Raw genomic sequence first — 24,317 nt, forward strand, 5'->3', positions numbered from 1 at the left:
AAAAACCCAAACAATAGAGTTTTATAAAAATTTATTGTTTAAAATTAATCTTATATCCCTTTGTTTCGCCATCTTGTTCCAATTTAAAGTTGTCTGTGGAAAGTCCGAACGGTTTCAAAATCATATTTCCCAAGTCCTTCAGTTTGCCGAGCATTTCCGCTTTTAGCTTTTCGTTTTTTTCTTCTATGAGTGGAGGGAGCCGGATGGTGGCTTTTTGAGCCTCTTTGTGTGAGGGGTCTAGTTCTAGTATCTTTTTGTAGTCTGCGAGACATTCGTCCAGCTTTTCTGTGGCTTCGTAGGATTGCGCTCGCCTGGAAAGATAAAAATAGTTTTTATTTAATTTGTTAATTCTGTTAAAACTCGTAGTCCTCATGCCGCCCAATGTGTATTTCAGTACAATCAACCTCAGTACTTTTTGTACCGAGACTGACTGAAATAGCAAGAAACGTACGAACGTTTCCATGAAAATACGATGGAAAATACTTGATTATGCACTACTATACTACACATGGTATACAAGTGTGCATACCTGATGTAAGCCTTGAGATACTTGTCATCTAGCTCAATAGCCTTGCAGCAGTCCTTGATAGCCTGTTCATATTTGAGGAGCTTCATCTTGGCGGCGCTACGATTGCAGTACAGCACTGAGCGCTGCTGGGTAAACTGCAGCGGGCAGATTTTTAAACCTGGAATATGAAAACAAAATATCTAAACAAAACATCCTCCAGACTGAGCATTGTCGCGCTACCCCCTCTGCCACGCATACGGTAGTTTTACTCCATGTTCGAATCGAAAGTGGCTTTGTGTGAAATCCGTGTCTTTAAACGGACCAATCACGGCACGGGATTTCGCTCACCTCGTCCCGCGCACCCCCCGCATTTTTGGAATCATCGGTTGCATGAAATAATTGCTCTAAACTCGGTCTAGAGGATTCCTAGTCTATGATGTAAATTCATACATTTGGTAGCTAGCTTGGGAATGTACGTAAATTCATACATTTGGTGGCTAGCTAGAGAATGTTTTAGACACCAATTTTGAATAATAAGAACTGGAAATGGAAACTTCCATTCTGGATGATATTGTGAGGTCCACATCCTCGGATCAAATAAATCAAGGTTAAACAAATTTCACACTTATGAAAAATGTTTACTTTATGTATGTTTTTCATAAAAAGATATCCCCCTTTTTAAGTGAATTAAACATAAATCAAACTCTGATTCAAAAGTCTCTGCCAAAAAATAGTAGGTGGTCTGGTACAGTCAAATATAAAAATATGAGTGTAGACAACTTCTAAAATATGTCCAATAGTTCTTAATTCGCTGACATGAGAGCTATTATTATTATTATATGTAAATGCACAGGCAGCTTAAAGCTGATACGTGCACATCAAATGTCCACTTGTAGTCTACGAAAGTGTTCATCGAGTTTGTTTTTAAAAGAGTTTATCGAAGGTGCACTGATCACTGACTCGGGTAAACTGTTCCACACTTTCACTATGCTGTTAGATAGGAAGTTTTGTCTCGGGTTGCTACTACTCTGCGTCTTATGCGCGTATGTGCGCGCTATGGGACATATTTTTGAGTATGATGAGTGCACCCATATTTTTACACTTGTACAAAAACCAGCGATCAGTGGCAGGGCTTTGGCTTATATATTTACATTACAACTTTGCTCAAACATCCAAAAACAGGCAAGCCGATGGGAATCAACTTTTATGGACGCGCCGCCACTGCCAGCTATAGTAAGTTTCCCACCTTCTGTGTACTTCTCAATGCTTCTTTCAAACTGGCCATCTTTAAACGCCTCATTGCCAACGGTCTTCAACTCCTCGGCAATAAGCTGCCTCTCCGCCTTCTCGTCATCCGTGAGGGCCACCTCAGCGTCCTTGAGGGTCTCCTCGTCTATAGAGTCGGAGTCACTGTCTGGCTCATCCTTCTGGTCTGGGTCTTTCTCTAGGTGAACATAGTTTAAAGGATCTGAAATGGTAAATTTGGGCATAAGGATCTATTTCACATGTAGTGGAAAATACCAAAGATTTATTCAGCAAATAGGCCACAGGGGCACTTTTACATGTAAAATTTTACAAGTAATAATCAACCAAAAATTAAAAAATACAAATCCCTTTTATTTATGTCTAGGAATAGACAAAATAGCTAAACAAAGGTTTTCAAAATGTGTTTCCATGATCTCTAATATCCTATTATTTTCTCATTTTAGCCACCAATAATATCCTTACAATAGAGTTAAAGCATACTGACTCATATACACACAATATAAATTACTATACAGCTTGCCAAGACCAGAAAGATTCGGGGTGCTGTCTTTGTGCAACCTTCGGTTGGTGATCTTACTGCTTTATATTTGCCATTTACTCACCTGACGTCTGTCCTGGGCCATCTGCGGGAGGCGGTATGTCCTCTGCACTAGTTGCAGGGTCAATCACGAACTCCTCCGAGGTGTTTTCTGTACTTAAAGACGATTTAAGGTCTCTCGTCAAGTCTTCGATTACTTCCTCATTGGATACCTGCTGTGTGCTCTTTAGCCGCTCGGACATGATGTTCACGAATAATATAGGGGAAGGATAACTATTTCATGTGTAAAGAATTCAGGCAATAAATGACGAAACAGTATTTTTTAGCGCAATAAGTGTTCATTCGAGGTGTATGCTTATGACAGATCGTTTTATTCTAATCATAGTTGTCAATGTCATAGCCTATGTTGCCAAATTATAAAGAAAATATTTCCACATTAGTAAAAAACAGATTTTTAGCGAGTGTCACCAAATTGATAGTTATTATATTAGATAACAAAAAACAAGGAACCTGAACAAGTGCCTTGAGTTTTATTTGAATTTGAAAGTAATAATCGTCACTGTTGAATGTAAAAATGATCAAAGTAGAAGCTCACCTTTCCTCTAAAATGGTTAGAAACCTACACTTGGCAACACTCATCGAGCTATTGCGTTTAATTATTGCATACATAAAATATTTGAGCTGCATAAAACGAGTCATCTTTACGCGCATTAATATCGTTTAAAGTTATTCCAGTAAAAGTAAATAAATCTTTACAAAATATTTAGTCACAATTTTTACAACTTAGATGAAGATACGTTTACTTTTTTCTGGATTAAAAGCTTAAAGTCGTACATGAACAATTGACATAAGTCTCCTCTGCTTTGTATAACGAAACGTAATTTAACCTAAAATTTTGTAAATGAATTCAGGGTCAATTGTAATTTCTAATATTTTGTCTAAATATTAACATACGATTGTCTCTAGAGCGTTTGTATCCGGCAAGAGAATTCTTACGTGTAGTGACTCAACAGTTTCCGTCGTGTACAAGCACCAGAATGTTTTACAGACATATTTTAAGAACTTTCACCAATCCACGAATACGATCCCTAAATAACGGGTTTAGGAATAAATATAGTAATTTTGGCAGTCCTGCATCGCTCTCCACATCTATAAAGGCGTTAAAGGATGAAAAGTAAGTTGTAATTTTGTATTTAAAGCAATTTCTTTCATTTCCTAGTTAGATCAATTTGACATTGATTACACAATATAATATTGATAAACTCAAGATTACACTTGAACATGAACAACTAGGTACTTAACTGTTAAAACAAAACAGGATAACCTATCTGTAGAGCTATTGTTTGTATGAAATAATATAATTATATAGGTAGTTTCAAAGGTCAATTATATTATTTTTACTTTTAAAATGTCTCATTCCAATAAGCAAGGGTATAAACGTATATTGTACATAGTGTGCCGTTGCATGGCCGAGCAGCCAGCAGGGTAAGGCCCAAGCTACTGGTGGTCAGGGCTGTAGAGAGAGGAACCGGCGGACTATCCGTGTCGCATCCAAGATCACCACCTTCTGCATCTGGCCCTTGATCTAACCACCTAGCGAGAGTCTTTCAAGATGTTGGTTGAGACTCTTCACTATTAGACCATTTGCTAAAACAACTATCTATAGGACAATTGTGTGCCCGCATATAAGTTTCATCATCATCATATCAGCCTTTTATTGCCCACTGCTGAGCATAGGCCTCTCTTCAAGTATGCCGCTTGTCCCGGTCCTAAGCCAATCTCATCCATAAGTGACCCGCAATCTTCCGAATGTCGTCCACCCAATGAACCAATGGACGCCAGGCACTTCCTTCATCTGAATAAGTTTACTCTACACCATGTTTTTTTTTTAATTCCGTTAAAGTTGGGGTATGGTTAAGTATGTTTAAGAGATAGATAGATAGATAGATAATTTCTTTATTCATACCCACAACATACACGGCATTGAAAAAGTACAAGACAAGAACATGCAAAACAACTTAATTACTAAAAACTATTAACTATTACACTAAAAAATTATGAAGCCATGTGTCGTGGCACAGAAAAGGCGCTGGCTCAGCATTGTGATGCGGCAAGCCACATCGCTGGTATTCTGCCAGTACCTTACATACAAATATGCAACGCTTATTTAAAAAACAGTTGGTACGAGAAATAAAAAAAAAAAAACTACTGTGCAATTTGTGTGTGATGTGTACATTATTGTGTGAGTGTATGTGTGTGTGTGTATTTTTGGACATTTGGTAACGTTATAGTATTAAAAAGTGCGGTTGGCTAAGTAAAAAGTAGTTTAAGAAGAAAAAGAAGGGAGCAAGAGTGAGTTTAAGGCATATGCTATTTAAAATTGTTGCTTTTGTTGGTTAAGAAGTTGAAGTCGATATTTTAATTTGAAAGTCGCTTTGCTCTTTAATTGACGAATTGGTGGTGGTATATTATTCCAACATTTGGTTGCGCGGTACCGAAAACTCCCTTTAAAAGCGGCAGACCGGTGCTGAGGAACCTGTAACACTATCGCTCGTGACGCTCTCATTTGGTGGTGAATGTTACTTTTTGAAAACCATAGGAGTTTCTTATAGAGATAAGACGGCTGCTTGGTTTGAATTGTGTCGAACAGCAGGCAAGCGAACATAAGCTCTTGGCGAGCAGCCATTTTTAACATACCTGCATTGTTCAAGAAAGGTGTGACATGCGTACGAGGGGGTATTTTAAAACAAAATCTGGCACAAGCATTCTGAACCCTTTGAATAAGACGCCACGACCGAGCGTGAAGGCAAGAACCGTAAGCTGCAAGACAATAATTAAGTTTTGATAAAACAAGAGCCTCACATAGTCTCACTCGCAGGGCTATACTAAGAAAATTTTGAATATTATATAGGACTTTTAAACGATAAAAGCAATTTCGAACAATGTCCACCACATGTTTTTCGAAACGCAGATTTGTATCCAGCAAGAGTCCAAGATTTTTTGCTGCGTCGACACGATCCACTTTCACGTCATCAATCCTAATGTTTGGTTGTTTTGCAATGATGGCATTAGTTTGATTTAATGATCCAAGCACCATATATTTAGACTTCATAGGATTAAGGACCAAGCAATTCGCAGAGGACCATTCAGAGAGTCGTTTCAGATCCTCATTTAGCTTTAAAACCGCGGTAGCGAACTCTCCAGGATGAAACGATAGAAAAACCTGCAGATCATCCGCGTAAAGATGGTATTTACAGAATTTTATGCAGTTGATAATATCGCTGCTGTACAAAATGAATAAAAGAGGCCCCAATATTGATCCTTGAGGCACTCCTCTCTCCACAAGAATGGGATCAGACACCAAGCAAGAACCATCGGTTTTTGTCAATTTGACTATTTGCTTTCGGCCATTAAAATAACTATGGAACCACCGTATGGTTTTGTCGTCAAATCCATAGTATCGTAATTTTGAAAGCAAAAGTGGAACATTTATAGAGTCGAACGCCCTGGAGAAGTCCAACAAAACCAAGACTGTACCCTGCCCAACGTCCTGTGCAGCCAGGATCTCATCTATAACATCGAGAAGAGCTGTAGTAGTGCCTCGTTTTTTCCTAAAACCTGACTGCTTTTCGGGTAGTATGTTATTAGAATCGAGATATTTTGAAACCTGATCATAAACTACTTTTTCCATTATTTTAGATAAGTAAGGCAAAATACTGATTGGGCGCAGGTCTTTCAGATCCTTTGGATCATTTATTTTTGGGATCGGCCGGATAATAGCAGTTTTCCAAACTGAGGGAACTTCAGACGTTAAAATTGAAGTATTTATCAAATCTGTAATAATAGTCAAAGTTTGTGGAAGAGTCATTAAAATCATGTCAAATGTTATTCCGTCGTGGCCCATAGCATTGGATTTAGTTGTAAGTAATAGTTTTGCCACTATGGTCTCGTCGATGGTACTCAAACTGAATGTGGAGGAGTTGTGCCGGTGGTTATCAAAGTAAGCCAGTGAGGCATCATCCACAGAAACATTACCCGGAACATTTAAAAACTTTTTATTTATATTTGAAGGATCATTGAGATCCTGTGGCAATACAAAGTTGTTCTTAAAATCTGGAATTACATGACGCTTTAAATTTTTCCACAGAGTTTTAGGTTTATTTAAATTATTATTAATATGTTGCTCAAAATAAGCTTTTTGTTCATAGTACAGACTAGTGTTTACCAATTTTTTCAATGTCTTATAATTATGTTTGTCCGATTCGTCCTTACTCTGTTTAAATTTCTTTTGCGCTTTGTTACGAAGACTTATCATATACCGTATGTTCTCAGTGAGCCAGGGTTTGGGTGCCACTTTTATTACTTTCTTTTGAATTGGAGCTAAAAAGTCAAAAATTTCCAAGATATAATCGTTAAATAATGCCAATTTGTCATCAATATTCTTTAGAAGAGAAATATGATTCCAATCCAATTGTTTTAGATATGTGTTGAAGTTGGACTGCTCAATTTTATTTAAGGACCGACTGTAATAAACGGTTGGGGGTACCTTGCATGTTTTAACGTTTAAGTTTATGAAAACCATTGCATGACCGCCCAATTGCTCAATATGGTCCACCTCAGCATTGATTATGGTAGAATCAGTGCAAATAAGATCGATAAGCGTAGAACTATGGTCAGTAAAATGAGTTGGCTCTGTTATATGATTTATTAAGTTATTACACTCTAAAAATTCTTGTAAATGCTTAGTTTTATTATCATTCACATCTAACATGTTAATGTTGAAGTCACCGCTCAAAATAATACGGTCGTATGAGGAAAATGACACAATTGTTTCGCTTAAGGTGTCCAGAAATACATCTATACTTAACCATGGTGGACGGTAGGCAGTGCCAATAATAAAACGAATTGAATTTATTGTAATTTTTAACCACATCTGTTCAACGTCCGGGTGGGAAGGGTGATCACAATTTCGAACATTTAAACCATTCTTAATATAAAAACCTACTCCCCCGCCACCTTTCCGCGTGCCAAGCTTACGAGGGACGTGGCGCAGCCTATAGCCTGGTACAGATGGCGCGCGGCCCTCTTGGCCCGTTTGCAACCAGGTTTCGTTGATAGCTACGATTTCCGGTCTATGTTGCTCCATTGCTACTGAAAACTCGTTGTGCTTTAACCTAGTACAAAGAGAACCTGCATTAAAAAGTCCAAATTTAAAGTGTTTAAGTTTCACTGTATTCGGAGAAAAATAAATAATTATATAATAATTTTATAATTTTGTGTGTGAACCAGTGCAGGATAGTGTTCATATACAGCCATAAGGTTTTGTGTGTGTATACCAACTTGTGAACAAATTTATAAAACGTTTGTCCGGAAACGCTCATTACATTTAAATATAACATTACACATTTCATTAGGATATCATTAAGAGTCGCGATATTATATTTCAATAAAACATTATTAAAAATACCTAGCACCAAACCGAAACCCTTCATTGAATACATGAGCTTCATTATATACTTTAATAACATTAATATTACATTTAAATAGTGCAGTACACATTTCAATACGACCGTAATATACAATTTCATTAACACATTATTAAAATTAACTAAAATATGATCGATATGTTTCATTAAGTACATGCGCAAGCTTATAATATACTGGAACACTAGTATTATTACTTTAATCAAATAAATTAAGGCATACATATTACTCATTCTAGTCATTATCTTAGTGAAACCAATTTCGCCACGAATGCTATATGTTATCACTGGAAGACGCCACGGGAAAAATACGGTATAAGTCGCTTTCGTTCCGGATCCGATGCACTTTCGATGACTCAGATTCTCTGGCATATACTCGTCCTTCCTTGCTCCAGATAAACCGCCAACGTTCCGAGCGACCTCTCTCCCGAGCCTTAGCGAATAATTCCCGGTTCTTCTTGGTGAGGCGATCATGTATGTGAAATTTGCTTGCGGCGAACGAGAACTAAATGGCATAGTTAATTATAAATAAAAAATATTTTTTAGGGTTCCGTACCCAAAGGGTAAAATGGGACCCTATTACTAAGACTTCGCTGTCCGTCCATCCATCCGTCCGTCTGTCCGTCTGTCACCAGGCTGTATCTCACGAACCGTGATAGCTAGACAGTTGAAATTTTCACAGATGATGTATTTCTGTTGCCGCTATAACAACAAATACTAAAAACAGAATAAAATAAAGATTTAAATGGGGCTCCCATACAACAAACGTGATTTTTGACCAAAGTTAAGCAACGTCGGGAGTGGTCAGTACCTACTTGGATGGGTGACCGATTTTTTTGCTTTTTTCTTCGTTTTTTTTTGCATTATGGTACGGAACCCTTCGTGCGCGAGTCCGACTCGCACTTCCCCGGTTTTTTTAAACAATTAAGTTTAAAACATAAAAGTAATTAAATGTAGCATATATCGTTGTTGTAACCCGGGCATTACATTTAACACAACCAAACAATTGAAATCTGTGACAATGTCATTTCGAACATCGATCGACCGAGATTGTACTTAAGTTTAGTAGCAAATGATGAACTAATTCTAAACACTAATCAATATGTAAACCGGTCTTGAGGCAAGTGTACACGCTTGAAGAGGCCTTATAGGAAAATAATAAATGATTATCTCCGAAATGGAGTTCATTAGAATATCAGTGTCTTTGGGAAAGTTACTTGATTTAAGGTCATGAATGCACCCTTGAAATTGAGGGAAATAAAAAAAACAGGGTGTATAATTACATTGTACATTTCGCTGTAACCCTTATCCCCCAGGGTGAAAGTGACATTCGTGCTCCATGACGGCAAGCGGCTGCAAGCCGAGGCGAACGTCGGAGACTCCTTGCTGGACGTCATAGTCAACAACGACCTAAACATTGAGGGTTACGGCGCCTGTGAAGGGACACTCACATGCTCCACGTGTCACGTTATACTCAAGCAGGAGGACTACGACAGGTAACTCCTAATACTCTATGATACCCTGGTAGGCCTGGTACAGTCAGCCAAGAAAGTGGTCTATCACTTTTCGACTCTATCATCTGATTCGAGTCGAAAAGTGGTAGACCACTTTCTTGGCTGACCATACTTCAACGTCACTTACAACAACTATTCCTTGGGCTTGAATATTTTTTGTGTAATACTCTAATCCCGTATCCAGTCAAGGATGGTCATAATTATGAATAACTTTAACTTTAACTCCCTGGAAATAAGGCGTAATGTTAATCTAATGTCTGCTACATCTAAAATATTAAGGGGAGAATCAGACTGCCTAGACTTGGTGGCGAAAACGACTACCTTTTTTGTTCCCGACAACTACCTACGTAGTCGTAGCCATCGCCTCCTAGATAATGGAACCATTCACACGACTGCACACCAGTACTCTCGAATTGTCCGTTCCCGGACACTCCTTAATAATTTCTTATCTTTTGCACCTAATTCCGACTTGTTTGCCCACGAAAGTCATAAACTTTTAAAAGTTTTTTTACGTTTTTGCGAATCAAACATGTAATAGGTAGCTTATTTATTAATCGCTTTATTATTACTTAGGTACTTAATTTTACAGTGCATTGGTGTTAGCTGTAATGCTGTAAAATTTGATTTCAATAAATATCAATATCAATCAATGAATAGAAAAATCCCCCACACATCCATCGAGCTTTTTTTCTATAGCCTATTGCATCCCACTGCTGGCCAAAGACCTTACTCTTTCTTACGCCTCTCGTCACAGTTTGTTTGCTTGCTCCCGACAGGCGCTACAAAATGCGTCGAAGCTGTGCCGCCATTCCTCATAGTTTTTTTAGGGGTCCCTTTGTTTGACAAAGTTTTAAGTCATAATGTATTGTTTGTCATATTATCGATTAGTCCTAAAATTGAAACCGTTAAGTTTTCAGGATTTTCGTAAGGTTATCCTATAGATAGGTTAGGTTTGTTTTATGGCAATCCTGAAAAGTTACGCGTTTCTGAACCAAACAAACTAAAACTAACAAAAGTAAACAAACAATGACGAATATATAATACATTATGACTTAAAACTTTTTGGGAAACAATAGAGACACATTTTTTATTTTAATAAAATCGCTGTTGTCTCCAGGTTACCAGAAGAAGCTTGCGATGAGGAGCGTGACATGCTCGACTTGGCGTACGGCCTCACGGACACCTCGCGGCTCGGCTGCCAAATCATCATGACTAAGGTAGTTTGTTAAAAAAAGTATTTTACATTAATTAACTTACCAAAAACATGTTCTGAATGTGTAAATGTGGTTTACGTGCAGCTAAGTTTAACCATAGCGAAATAGAAGTAAAGAGTGTAACTCCATACATCAGTTTTCTTAAGGCGCGTCTCGATATCGCGCGGCAGCCTCGCGAGTAATGTTCGACTGCGGCAAACCTGTATTTTGGCTCGCGAGCCAATTTCGGCACCATCTTGAACTTATGCGCGGCGGCCGCGCGCGGCAGGCGATCAAACGATCACATTATATCACAAAAATTAATTATTCGGAACGAAGTACATATAGCCAAATCAAAAAAAATCTGTTGCGATAATCACTACATTTACTGTTCCATAGAAACTGTTTAGTGCCCTATAATTTAATTAAAGTACGACACTTTTCACTATCCATGTATACTATACTATACTATACTATAACTGAAATATAATATACACACCCGTCCCAACTGCGCGCGAACATTCCTTTGCCGCGCGTCGAAACACCGACACTGAATGGTTCTATGCGCGGCGTGTGGCTCGCGCGCCAACGATCGAGTTGGCTCGCGCGGCGGCCCGGTATCCATTGCGCGCGGCTGCCGCGCGAGCCAATGTTCGATAGCTTGCCGCGCAATATGGAGACGGACCTTGACAAATACGCGAGCTATTTCGACTACTATTACCTATACAAATCTATTCTCTTTCAAGGAACTCGACGGGCTGGAGGTGAAAGTGCCAGAAACCATCAATGACGCGCGCAGCTGATGCGGCAGGTTTATATTTAATACGAAAAACAGGGCAAAGAGAAATAAACAGCAAATATTTACCATAACCTTTTTACCTATTTTACCCAAATTCCTATTTACGAAAAATTTTGTTCGAATTATTGACCGTGTGGTCGGTTCTTATGTCCGATTGTCGTATGAAATAATTATAACCTTAGGATTTAGACGGCCAGTCGGCCGACTAACCGGCCATCCGAGCGCCGATTACCTAGTCGGCTAATCGGCTAGTCGGCCAAATCAATAGTCGGTACTAAACTAGTACCTGTAGGGGAAGGCGGGGTAAGACGGGGTGGCGGGCATGAAGGCGCAAGCGATTTAAATCACGAAGGAATTAACAAACCAAGTGCAAGTTACCACTTGACGTCGCGCTGCTATGTTGTCCATTAGTCTGCGAAGTGCATAAACAATTATAACACACGGATTATTTTTGGGAAATAACAGTTTATGCAAATATCTAGATATATTTCTTATTTATTTTATATTTCTTCATACAGTTTAGAGCGTTTACGTTTACTTAAGTAATAACATTTCAGACAAGACTTAAAGTTATCCACACGTGACAATACTTTCGCTAACAGATAATATTTTTTTCATGGAGCATCTTTTTTTGATATATGTATATGTGAAAAGCTTATGGTAAATATTTGTTGTTGGGCAAAAAGCCCTGTTTTTCTCTCACTTATCTTTATGACGACTAATCGGCCATTGTTGCCGACTTGTCGCTGACTAATCGGCCATACATATTTGGCGACTCGTCGCCGACTAATCGGCCATTTTTGCCGACTTGTCGCCGACTAATCGCCGACTACAAATGAGGCCGGATAGTCGGCGACTAGTCCCTAGTCGGCACATCCCTAATAGGAACCATGATACGTAGAATATTTTTTGAACTGTTACAAAAATGTGCCGCAGTATATACCTAATAAAATGATTCCATTCGTCTTAGAACAATTTGCATATTTATATTCTCGGTATCTTTATGTATGACTGGTAGGCAGCTGAATGAATTAGGTACTATTTTTTTTTTATATAATTTATTTTAGTAAAATTCACAAAACTACAAGAACGCGATTCACAAATTGTTTGTATGGACATTTCCATCAAATACCTATACAGTTATGTTATGTATATCAGTAAACTAGTTGTAGCATATTTTTTAAGTTATTATAAATATTTATACGAAGTTATACGTGTATTAGTTGTAATGAATATATATGTAAGCTCCAGTTTTATTTTATTATGTTTGTTCATAATTATAGATTTTTGAAACAGATTTTACATTAAAGTTGTTCATCTACAACTGTTTTTTTTTGTTTATCTTAATTGTAAGTTAAAGTTAATCTCTCGAAATCGCGACTCTAAGGCTAAAGAAACACGTGGAGTATAATTAGAACGAAAGTTTATTTAATATTTCTTAATTTTCTAAGTCTAATTATATATTTCTTGGCATTTAAGAAAGGAAAAAAAAATGAAAATTGAAAAATTATTTATTTAGGTAATGGTTTCGTTTTAACAATACAGTTACCTCGCTCTTCCCAGCTAACATTGTTGTTCTAACAATTTATTCGTTATACATTTAAAATTTAATTTAGTTTAGAGGATGCGAACGATATTTTGGTGGAAAGTTTCATTATGAATACGTGGATCGGTATAATTTAGTTTTATTGTTAAAGTATAATTTCATCACCAAACTAAATTTTAAAATTGTTTTCGTATACAAATTATTGTCACCTGTAGGCCTATGTGTACTGTAATAATATGTTACACAACGAAGGCCGCAAAAATATCTGACACGATCTTATTTGTAGAGCCATAAGAGCGTGTCACATATTTTTGCTGCCTTCGAAGAGTAAGTAACATAAATATTTACTGTATCTATACGTGATGTGTGCAGGTAGGTACCAGTGGCGGCGCGTCCATAAAAGCCGATTCCCACCGGCTTGCCTGTTTTTGGACATTTGAGCAGAGTTGTAAAGGAAATATGTAAGCCAAATTAGCCCCGGCTTGCCTATGGATATGTTTGACGCGCCGCCACTGGTAGGTACCTGCTACTAATTTAATCAATAATTTCACGCTTTGATTTTACCGCTACAGTAATTATTGAATTAGGGTTCGTTCAAACTGTATCAAACGGTTTATTTTTAACCTCACGGTACCAGCATAGAATAAATAATAGTACTAGGTACAGAAGACTCACTTTCTAACAAAACGCGTCTGTTACAATCAGCACAGATATGGCCGCTAGGTGGCGACAGCGCCACGCGCGGCTTATGGCAAACCCCAAAATTGGGGCCGAACGGATGCACTTTTAGCTACCTGTAGCAAAGCGACGGAATCGCGGAGTGAGTCACGCCTGGTACCAGCTCGTGAAGACGGCTTGATTTTTTAAAACATTCATTGCCACCCAGCCAAACAAGACGCAGTATATAGTACCACGATCCCGACTATCGGGTTGTTTGGCCTGGGAACGATATCATAATTAGGTTACGTTGTTTCATCACAAGAGTTCCTATGGCCAGTATGGCCACCTCCTGTCTCCATCATCAGATTAGCTCGATGGTACCATAATATTGCATTGTCATCCGATTTATACATGCATACAAAATTTCAGCTCAATCGGAAACCGGGAAGTGGATCAAATTTAACTTGCAAGATTTGATTACACACAGACAGACAGACAACGGTCAGGTGAAACTAAATAAGCTTGTAAAATACCCGATAGTCTGGTTTTCGGCATTCAATGTGAAACTGATGAGAATTTCTCACTGAAAGTTACATTGTATCCACAAGAGTGGTAAAGTAACTTAGGCACTCGTGTAATATGTTTTGGAGAGCCTATAGGTCTCCATTTTCATGCACTATACTCTGTATCTTTAGGTATTTCAATAAAAGCAAACAAAATCTACCCCAAATGGCTCCATAAGACAGTGTATGATCAAATAGTGTAGGTTAAAGTCAGGCCGTTCAGTGACAGATCCAGGCGGTTTTGTAATTGGTCGGTTAACCAATAAATGTTAGAACTACCCGAAAATGTACAAATTGTTTATTTACTTTTATTTAAATACCTAATGAGTAGCACTCACCATAGCTGCGCGGCGTCCAAACAGTCGCGCGAGTGACTATTAAAAATGAGTGACCTAAACCGTAAAATTAGCTTAATCATTTACATACTTTTATAATCAAGTTTTCGATTAGCCATTAATTACGCTGATTGCTTGGTTGTTGCTGTTAGCTATGCTCATCATCATCATTGGCCACAGCATCTTTGCAGATGATAGTTGCAGCGACTGAAGAAAGTATTTTGAGGAGGTAGTCTACAACTCTACAGCCTACATCGACTGCGGTGACTGTATAGACCAATGGCCGATCGGCACTTCTTGCCGCATCGATCACAGACGTGTCTTGACTCCTGGGGTGGTCCAGCAGCTCCGCTATGCTACATTACATATTATAAAACAGACCCCCGCCGCGTCTGTCTGTATGTTCGCGATAAACTCAAAAACTGCTGAACGGATTTTCATACTATTTCAACAATCAATAGAGTGATTCTTGAGGAAGATTTGTTTCAATCGGTTGATCTACCCGTGCAAAGCCGGGGCGAGTTGCTAGCAGGGATGTTGCGGATGCAGATTTTTTGACATCCGCGGATGCGGATATTTAAAGCCTCACATCCTCGGATGCGGATGTCAAGATATGGTACTTAAAAAACATCAAACATTTATAACATTTTTTATTAAAAAAAAATCGAAACGTTTAGTATTTGAGCAAAAATATAGGTGCGTTTTATTTAATAAACAGTAACTTGGCCGACTTTTCGGGATCTAGACGATTTCGTTATATATAATGACGAAATTACCTAACACCTACGCCGCCGGCGCCGCCGCTAATACGTTCCTGTTACCGACTTGGTCGACATCCGCATCATGCGGATGCTCCGCATCGATTTTATGCGGATGCGGATGTTGAAAATAATGCGGATGTTCCGCGGATACGGATGCGAATATCCGCAACATCCCTGGTTGCTAGTCCAAGATAAATGGAAAAGATGTAACGCAGAACCCTCACAGTTGCGAGTATAGTCACGCTTAGTAGGCACTTTATTTTCCTCGACGATTGAATAGTCGTACTTATGACGCACATATAGGGGCACTAATTCTATAGATATGCATTTCGCCATAGTTTGCTTATTTGCAAGTAAGTATTACATTTATTTTTCATAGAGGAACTTACAATGTATACTGGGAAAGTACCTACAGTACCTACAGACAGGGTGGACCCTTCTCCAGGCATAGTACGATTTATCGTTCGTATGCTTGTCGTAGAATTTCAAGAGTTCCGATTTAAGGTTCAAATTGGACTTTCGCAAAACGAATCATAAAAACTTAACTATTTGGGATACCTATATTTCGATTCTTTGGGAAAATCTTCTAGATTATTGCGGCATGTCTACTACATACGAGTATGTCCCCTCATCACCATAATACTTGTAGAGTCAGACCAAGAGTAGTCTGCAGCGGATTTGATAGCCCACGCAGTGAAAGTGTTTTTTTAAACGTCAAACTTCTATTAAATTATGACGTATAAATGACACTTGCACTGCGTGGGCTATCAAATCCGCTGCAGCCTTTTTTTGGTCCGACTCTATTAAATTCATCTCTCCTTTTAGTATCAGCTATACAAGCCGGCCCCCTCCCCAAACTACGCCACCGCCCCCCCAGATGGGTCAAACCCAAACTGCGCCCCATCAAGATACTACAAACATCACAAGAGGCGTTCCATATCCCGGAATCCAGAAGATTCGATACCCTCGTACACTTTGAAGACCCAGATTTAAACACTAGAAAATCATTTGATAACGGACGAGATATTAAAGATGGGATTAATAACATAAGAATACAGGATGTTAGATTTGGAAAAAACGAACTAGTTAAAGGTGATAAATTAAGATTATTTGAGAATGATAATGAAATTGATGATAATTATAATAATATAAGGTCGATATTTGGGAAAAACGATGCTATACACTTGACGAAAGGTAAAAAGAAGAAGCATAATTTGTTGAACATCGTTGAGCAGTTAGTCGAAGACGAGGACGCGCCGAGCGATCAGGATGGCCGGGGTGTGATGGAGGTTTCTTTAGGATTAAAGAGAGGGCTTAGACGGCAAGGGGGACTCCCGCCTAAATTGGTTTACGACTTTAATGAATTGGTTGATTAGATAATTTGAATGTATTTTGGTAAATATATCCTAGGCATTTTCCTAGTTAAAATAAAAGGGATATTTTTGAAATTGTAAGGTTCCTAAATAAAACAACACCGTGTAATAGATTATTTTATTTCTATTCATACAAAATATTTAAAATCGCTCCACACGACCGCCCACACCTCGTCCATTTTCAACAATAAGCGCCGGAAGCAGGCGAAAAACAACTTAGGCACCTTGTCATAAAGTTCAATTTACGATTAAACAATGATAAAGTACCACTTCATCTACATGTGATCCTGGTACCACAACTGTCTTTGAATTTAAGAACTTGCTTTTCATTTTGGCCACAAAATGCCCAAATATACATATGCAGTTTTCATATAACGTGCCCGTGAGAGATGTCAATCTGGCACATTTTTACGAGTATGTTCTAATTTTGACACCACTAATAGTACCAGAATGACAGCTGTTACAGGTATTGTGGACGAAATATAATTTGGGGTCATCCATTAATTACGTCACACGTTTAGGGGGAGGGAGGGGGTCAAGAAAATGTGACATATTGTGACATGGGGGAGGGGGGAGACACAAACTTTGTGACGTCACTTTAACTTAATCAGTAACCGAAAATTTATTTAAATTATTTAGTTCGCTGTACATTTAAATAACAAGTTTTTAAAACGAAAATAGTTTTTAATCGTTTAATTTTCTTTCCTAAGCAGTTTTGGGTTATAAAATTACTAATATTTATATCGTCAAAAATATTTCGATAAAATATTAATAATACTTAGGTACTTACTTAATTCGATTTGGCGATTTCGTAGAGAAAATGTGACGTCACACTAGGAGGGGAGGGGTTTGCCAAATGTGACCAAGTGTGACAAGGGGGGGGGAGGGGTAAAAAAAACCTAGAAATTGGTGTGACGTAATTAATGGATGACCCCTTTCCAACGATCTCGTATTTCGAATCGATGCAAATTGTATTTCGTCAACTATACAATAACTAAAATACATAGGTATAATTATACACAAGTCTTCGAGCAACACACACGGAAGGGAGGCGGCATTCGCACTATTTCCCCTCTGCCGAGGTACAAGATTAGCGTGTCAATTTAATCTACCGCGGGTAATAAAACTAGTTGCACTTGGATTTTTCACTAGACCGAGTCCAGACGCGCGCGTGAACACTGCTGCACAAAAATGCCTGTTTGCTCGGTTTTTTGTTATAAAAAGAGGTCGGGGATATCAAATTTACAAAAAGAAAGTGTTACATTTCACATGTAATATTTTTTTTTACATATCATACGTTTAATTACATTTAAATACAATTATTATATTTGAGTCTCAAGTAATTGTTGGATTTATCGATTTTGCTCGCTCAGTACAAATTGCGGATCGGTCGAGCGACAAATCCGACTTCTCATCTCTCAGAATACAATGACATACATCAACGAAAATGTGTTAGTGTGCGTGTTGTGACACTAGTCACTCGTCCGTACACAAAAAGAGATCGAGGTTTGCAAGATTTGTCTTTGACGTGTGTCATTTTCTATGTATTTGTGTCGTCATTACAGAGGGCCTACCGCGAACCACGTTCGACGTGTTGCCTCCCTGTCACACTTACGTATGAATTTACAAGTGCCATAGAGAGGCAACACGTCGAACGTGGTTCGCGGTAGGGCCTCTGATTGGATTTTGTATGTAAGTGTGTGAGAAGTGCGACTGTGTGCACCTTCCCCCCGCGAAAAATGGCAGAAAGATTTGTACGGTGAGATATCGCTTGGGCCCCTCCCTTCCGACGTGTCGGAAGCCGGTGTTGCTCGAAGACACAAGTGAGTCGCTTATTTTCAAACTCGGGTAAATCCATCTGTTAGATTATGCGATTTTGGTATTAACAAAAGATAATACCCGAGAGGGTCGAATGGATTTACCCGAGTTTGAAGTTAAGCGACACAAATCCATGTTTGACACCTGATGTGGTCCAACGTCTGGTCCGGCTAATCTAGATTCTAGCATATAAAAACTAACTGTTTTTATATGCTAGAATGTAGATATTAAATGATATTTCGACTACCCAATTCAGCGGACTTTTTAGGTATTCATTTTAGTACAAGATCAGACAGATTAGGTAGTGTAGTCTGTATCTTTAGGTATTTAAAAAAGAGTAAACAAAATCTACTCTCAAATGGCTTCTTAAGCCAGTTGAGGGTAGATGAAAACATTACACGATCAAATAATGTAGGACGTAAAGTCAGGTCGTTCAGTGACATCCAGATGGCTTTATATGCGATATTCCACGGCCGAAGGTACCTTATGGCGGTGGGCGCTTACGTCGCATAGCGCCGCAATAATATTGGAGAGGCGTTAATAATAGCGTAAGCGCCAACCGCCATAAGGTACCTTTACTCGTGGGACGTCACATATTTGGTTGGTTAATCAATACATGTTATAACTACGTACAAATTATTTGTATTATTTAAGTACCTAACGATACAGAGTTAGGGCAATAAATATATAAAAACAGAGAATCTGTAAAGAAATAAAGCATAAGAGCTTAAAAAACAGTCTAACCAGTTTTCGTCATCTATTAAAATAATTAAAACGTTAAGTTTGTCACCCTGCTTTGCGCTCGTTAGTATCACAACATAATTCACGTTTACCCATAAAAATATAAATTAAAAATACGTATAAAATCTTACCCACCATCATAATTAAACTAAATTATTTTACTACATAGCTTAGTGTAGTTTTGGAAATAAACATTGGCGAGAGTGGGCTATATCCAAGCTAATAAATAATAATGATCGAAATAGATATACAGATGTATAGTTCGTTTCTTTAGCATTAGAAAAAAGGCAAACAATCTTGATGTTTTTTTTTACACTTTTGAAACATACGTCACGGCCGATATGTAACCATTTTGTATAATATACGATTATATGTGACGTTCCACGGGAAAAGGTACCTTATGGCGGTTGGCGCTTACGTCGCATAGCACCGAATTAGTATTGGAGCGGCGTTAATAAAAGCGTAAGCGCCTACCGCCATAAGGTACCTTTACCCGTAGGATGTCACATATACATTCTCTTGCTATCATAAGTAATAGTTACTGATTAAAAAAAAGCGTTTTTCAATTAAAAGACACGTCAAGATTGCGTAGTTATTTTTCTAAATCTAAAAAAGCGAACTATAGTGAATAATTGATTTCCATCGTATTTTCTCGGAAACGTTCGTATTTGTCATGCTACTTCAGCCAACCTCAGTACTTTTTGTACCGAGACTGACTGAAATAGCGAGAAACGTTTGTACGTTTCTGTGAATTTACGATGGAAATAGTTATTTGTACAACAAGAGATCAAAGTTTGATATTTCTTCGAGTGCTTATTTTGAGTCCCGAGCAAGCGAAAGACTCTATAATATCTAATTTAGAATCTTGAGCGTAGTAAGGGATACAAAAGCGCACGAGATGTAAATAACTTTGATCTCGTGTAGAAAATTTTACAAAATTTTTCACCCTAAGCAGTGAGAACATACCTAGAGGGACAGATAATAGAACCCAAGTATATCGAACTTGTATTAGATCCCGCATGTTGAAATGACATTTGACTATAAAGGTCACTTGAATGGCATTTTGTATCACTCAGTGAGCAAAAAGCGATTTTGCTCACTCATTTTGTCTCACTCAGTGAGCAAAATGCGATTTTGCTCACTGAGTGAGACAAAATGACTCGGTGAGCAAAATCGCATTTTGCTCACTGTTTTTAAGAAGCAAAGTACCCTTGTTCGAGCTGCTGAGGTGAAAATAATTATACACTACATCTGTAAACTCAAGGTTTTATACCGAACAGCTCAATACTTGAATACAATTTATGATTTTTTTATACATTTATTTGGTCATTATTAATAAGTCACACCACATACACATAAGGTAATTCGCCAGTAGCTGGCCACCTGTTAGTAACTGGCCACCCTAAATTGGCTAGTTATTGAAACCTTAAACTAAAATGAATTCTATTTAAGGAAAGGTATAATTAATTTTTAGTTTAGGGTGGCCAGTTATTGGCCGGTGGCCAGTTACTGGCGAATTACTCTAACATTATTTTATTAGAACATGCAACTAAGAGAGTTCTGGTATAAAATGAATTTTAAAATCGGTTCCAATAATTTTTTCGCCCACTCTCATGCGTTTAACGCAAAAAAAATTCACAATAATATCAAAAATACATCTAAAAGTGGAAATCATATTTGTGCCTTTAGGAATGACTACTAAAAAAACATAAATAAGGACTATCCCCGTATATGACCGTTCCCCCTCGACGGATATTACCGTCAGTGGGTTCAATGCAATAGCGACTTACGTGCGTTGACATAAGGATTAAATTCGTATAACGACACTTCTGCTCTTTTATATGATTTTTCACATAATTTAATTATATATGTGTCGAATGTGTCGTTTTCAAGCAAAAGGTACCACATTGTTGCTTGCCATAAGGACGCGCTGACAGCTTATTCGTATAAAAATATAAGCAAATTTCGTTCTTATGGTTAATGACAATGTGGTACTTTTTACCTGAAAACGTCACATATGTCTGAAAGATTCCCATTTATAGAATTATAGACAGCACGAGATGTAAGTAAGTGGGCCAAGCGTTCAAAACTAGCTATCATTCATTCATTCAGGCCTTTAGCATCTTGACAGATGATTTATGCAGCGTCTGTTAGCGAGGAACAACGTCTCTCGTGGCTGTATAAGCCAATGCGGGACCGGCATTTGCGACCGCATTTATGGCAGCTGAAGCAAGGAGTCATGTCGGCATTATCCGGCGGGTTGTGCCGCTTTGCGCGTTTTCGGGCAAGGTCGAAAGTAACCCCTGGCACCCGCGCTTACGCCCATACGCGCAGGCTTATAACCGGTAACTGTTACTTCCCGTGTTGTTTTCCTCACCGCGGACACGATGAGGGTGAAGTGACCTCTCCACAGACGCTGCATCGCCCGGGACGCTGTTTGACGATACAGGGTTGCCCAGGACCTGTACCATCCTCTCGACCTCCCCAGCTTGGCCCTCAGGAATGGCATGCCAATACGTGAGGAACCACCAGGTTGGCTGCAGGTAACTGCCGCTTTTCGGATAACATCCTACTCGCGCCTAACGGAGTTACCAGTTCCGGGTTTGATTTTGGAGTGTCCGTCTCCTAGACTAAACTAAAACTAAAACTAAAACTAGCTATACACTCTCTTATTCTCAAATATGTGTACAGATAATTTTGGAGTCTTGGCCCGTTTAGCTACTTCTGCTTCTGACAGTACATAGCTCATCTCTTTCTGGCCAATGCGATAGAAAGAGACCGCGCCTACTATTCTTTCCTACCTATAATATCTATTATTGCTGACAATGAAATTGAAATATTTTATAAACTGATTTACAATTATATTATAAAATCTCGTTGACGCATCAATTCAGCTACAGATGTAAAGTGCATAATTGTTTCCCATCGTATTTTATCGGAAACGTTCGTATTTGTCATGCTACTTCAGCCAACCTCAGTACTTTTTGTACCGAGACTGACTGAAATAGCAGACACGTTCGTACGTTTCCGTGAAAATACGATGGAAAATAATTATGCACTAGGTACATCTGTATCTGGATTTTTGTAACAATATTATGCTATTAATTCATTATTTTGCTGGCATTTTAGCATAACTAAAGCATAACACATAGTATGACAGTTAATGCAAGTATAGTCGCACCAATAAAAGTCTGCAGCGGATTTGATAGCCCACGCAGTGTAAGTGTTATGTATACGTCATAATTTCATAGAAGTTTGACGTTTAAAATGATACTTGCACTGCGTGGGCTATCAAAATCGCTGCAGACTTTTTACGGTCTGACTATATTTTTTTTTGTATGATCTTTATATTTATTATATTTACAACATTTGATATTTCTCACAGGATTCTACCTGTTTCACGATTTCCGGACGAAATATGTCAACCATGGTAATATTTGGCTACAAAAATATCTATGCTAAATATCCTAGCAATGTCAATATTTGTATAGCTGATTATGCTTACACTTTCATGAAATACAAGTATTTCTTCAACACATGTAAAAAATAATATAATACTCATAATGAATAAAATGTCAAGTCCCGATTATTAAATGTCGGTTTTTTGAGTTGTTCATAATAATTTTTTTTTAAAAGGAAATGAATTTTAAATTATGCAACATTAACACTTATTTTCAACTCATATGTGACGTCCCACGTGTAAAGGTACCTTATGGCGGTTGGCGCTTACGCTGTTATTAACGCCAATATTATTGCGGCGCTATGCGACGTAAGCGCCAGCCGCCATAAGGTACCTTTTGCCGTGGAACGTCACATTATGACGTCAGCATTATTCTGTAATTAGTATATTTTATTTAAAAGTCAAAGTTAATAGACCGCGGGCCAGGAGCAAATATCGTCAGTCGCATCCCACTTGATACTTTGTCAGATGATGGTTTAGATGCTATCATGCCCACACCAATTTTGGTGTATAGCAGTAGTCTACGGAGACGTCTGCTGCGCTTGCGCCACCTATCGGTAGGGTTGCCATACGTCCCGTATATACGGGACTGTCACCGTATTTAAGTATCACGTCCCGTATTTTTACTGGTCCCGTTTTTGTCCGGTATTTGGTCGACCGGTCTGGCCTAGTGGGTAGTGACCCTGCCTATAATGTTTATTTATTTATTAATAGCGCTCTAGAACCCCAGCTCCAAACAGCAAAGCAACCAGATACACCCCCCCCCCTCCCTCGGTGGCACACGCGAACGTTTCTGGGGCTCAATATGGCCCTCAGGTAAAACAGTTGTCCATTGTCCCTTATCGGTTCCGACTAATTATGGCAACCCTACCTATCGGCCATATCTGTTTTGTTAGAGAGTGAACCTTCTGTACGTACTAGTATTATTTATTCTGTGTTACGGCTAAACTCCTACTACACCTCCTGAGCCCTCCTCGGCCTCCTGGCGGGTGCGCGATCACCGGTCGGCGTGTTGGGGCTGCGCGCTGGGGCGGGGCTTCTCCTTGCGGTGGTAGTGGTCGTCTAGCTGCAGGAGGCAGCCCACGGCGCCGAAATATCTAGAAAAAAAGCCTTTACGTCAAAAAAGGTCTAGCAGGCTAAGGAAGGAGAAGTGGCCCCTGTGACGAATATCGGATTTTCATAATGTCATTTGTTGGCTATCTTATATTATTGCACAAACACAGGATAAATGTACAAATGGCGGACTAGAGAATGCCTTTAGGCATTAAGTCCGCCGCGGACTTAATGCCTAAAGGCATTCATAAATAAATAAAGGAATGCTGGCAACCCCAGGCTAGCAAACATATGTAATCGGAGCTCTGCGAGTTTTTAATCGAAATTAATATGTTAAAGAGTATAAATATCAGTGTACGTGTATTCAAAAGTTTTAATACGTAAAGGACTTCAATATACAAGAATATTACATCTAGCTGAGACGGACTAACACCAACATTAGATCCTGGTAAGAATCAACATCTCACCGTTTTACTTCGAAGTGTGTCAACAAACCGCACATATGTCACATACCCATTTCTGATTGGACGACACACTTGACAGGCGTGCAGTACTACCAACCGTAAAGCAAAAATAATGTTACCAGTCGAGAAATCAGACTGCGTTCAGAAACTGTAAATTGATTCTAAATCGATTTTAAGTATCGATTGTACACTCCATTTAATATAAAGCTTGACTCACAAAATTAAATCACAATGAGTCCAAA

General features: G+C 38.6%; 3 protein-coding genes across 3 annotated transcripts in view; 1 reads left to right on the forward strand and 2 right to left on the reverse strand.

Annotated features, from left to right (window-relative positions):
- Positions 1 to 14: 14 nt before the first annotated feature.
- Positions 15 to 2,700, reverse strand: LOC134676277 (tetratricopeptide repeat protein 1-like). Its single transcript, XM_063534648.1, has 4 exons — positions 2,377 to 2,700; positions 1,755 to 1,976; positions 530 to 686; positions 15 to 311 (listed from the first exon to the last, which is right to left on the reverse strand). The coding sequence occupies exons 1-4, from the start codon at positions 2,552 to 2,554 to the stop codon at positions 32 to 34; spliced, it is 837 nt and encodes a 278-aa protein (XP_063390718.1). The 5' UTR covers positions 2,555 to 2,700; the 3' UTR covers positions 15 to 31.
- A 474-nt stretch (positions 2,701 to 3,174) lies between these two features.
- Positions 3,175 to 12,546, forward strand: LOC134676290 (2Fe-2S ferredoxin). The gene is made up of 4 exons (XM_063534663.1): positions 3,175 to 3,486; positions 9,112 to 9,291; positions 10,427 to 10,526; positions 11,249 to 12,546. Exons 1-4 carry the CDS (start codon positions 3,350 to 3,352, stop codon positions 11,303 to 11,305), a joined length of 474 nt encoding a protein of 157 aa, XP_063390733.1. The 5' UTR covers positions 3,175 to 3,349; the 3' UTR covers positions 11,306 to 12,546.
- Positions 12,547 to 16,643: 4,097 nt separating this feature from the next.
- Positions 16,644 to 24,317, reverse strand: part of LOC134676315 (pantothenate kinase 3) — a 58,631-nt gene continuing 50,957 nt past the window's right edge. The window contains exons 13-14 of the mRNA XM_063534691.1: positions 21,753 to 23,655; positions 16,644 to 21,187 (exon numbers count right to left, since the gene is read on the reverse strand). Coding sequence (XP_063390761.1) covers positions 23,556 to 23,655 — 100 coding nt within the window. The 3' untranslated portion in view covers positions 16,644 to 21,187; positions 21,753 to 23,555. The remainder of the gene's footprint in view (positions 21,188 to 21,752; positions 23,656 to 24,317) is intronic.

This window comes from Cydia fagiglandana, chromosome 24 (genome assembly GCF_963556715.1).
Source record: "Cydia fagiglandana chromosome 24, ilCydFagi1.1, whole genome shotgun sequence".
Lineage (NCBI taxonomy): Eukaryota > Metazoa > Arthropoda > Insecta > Lepidoptera > Tortricidae > Cydia > Cydia fagiglandana.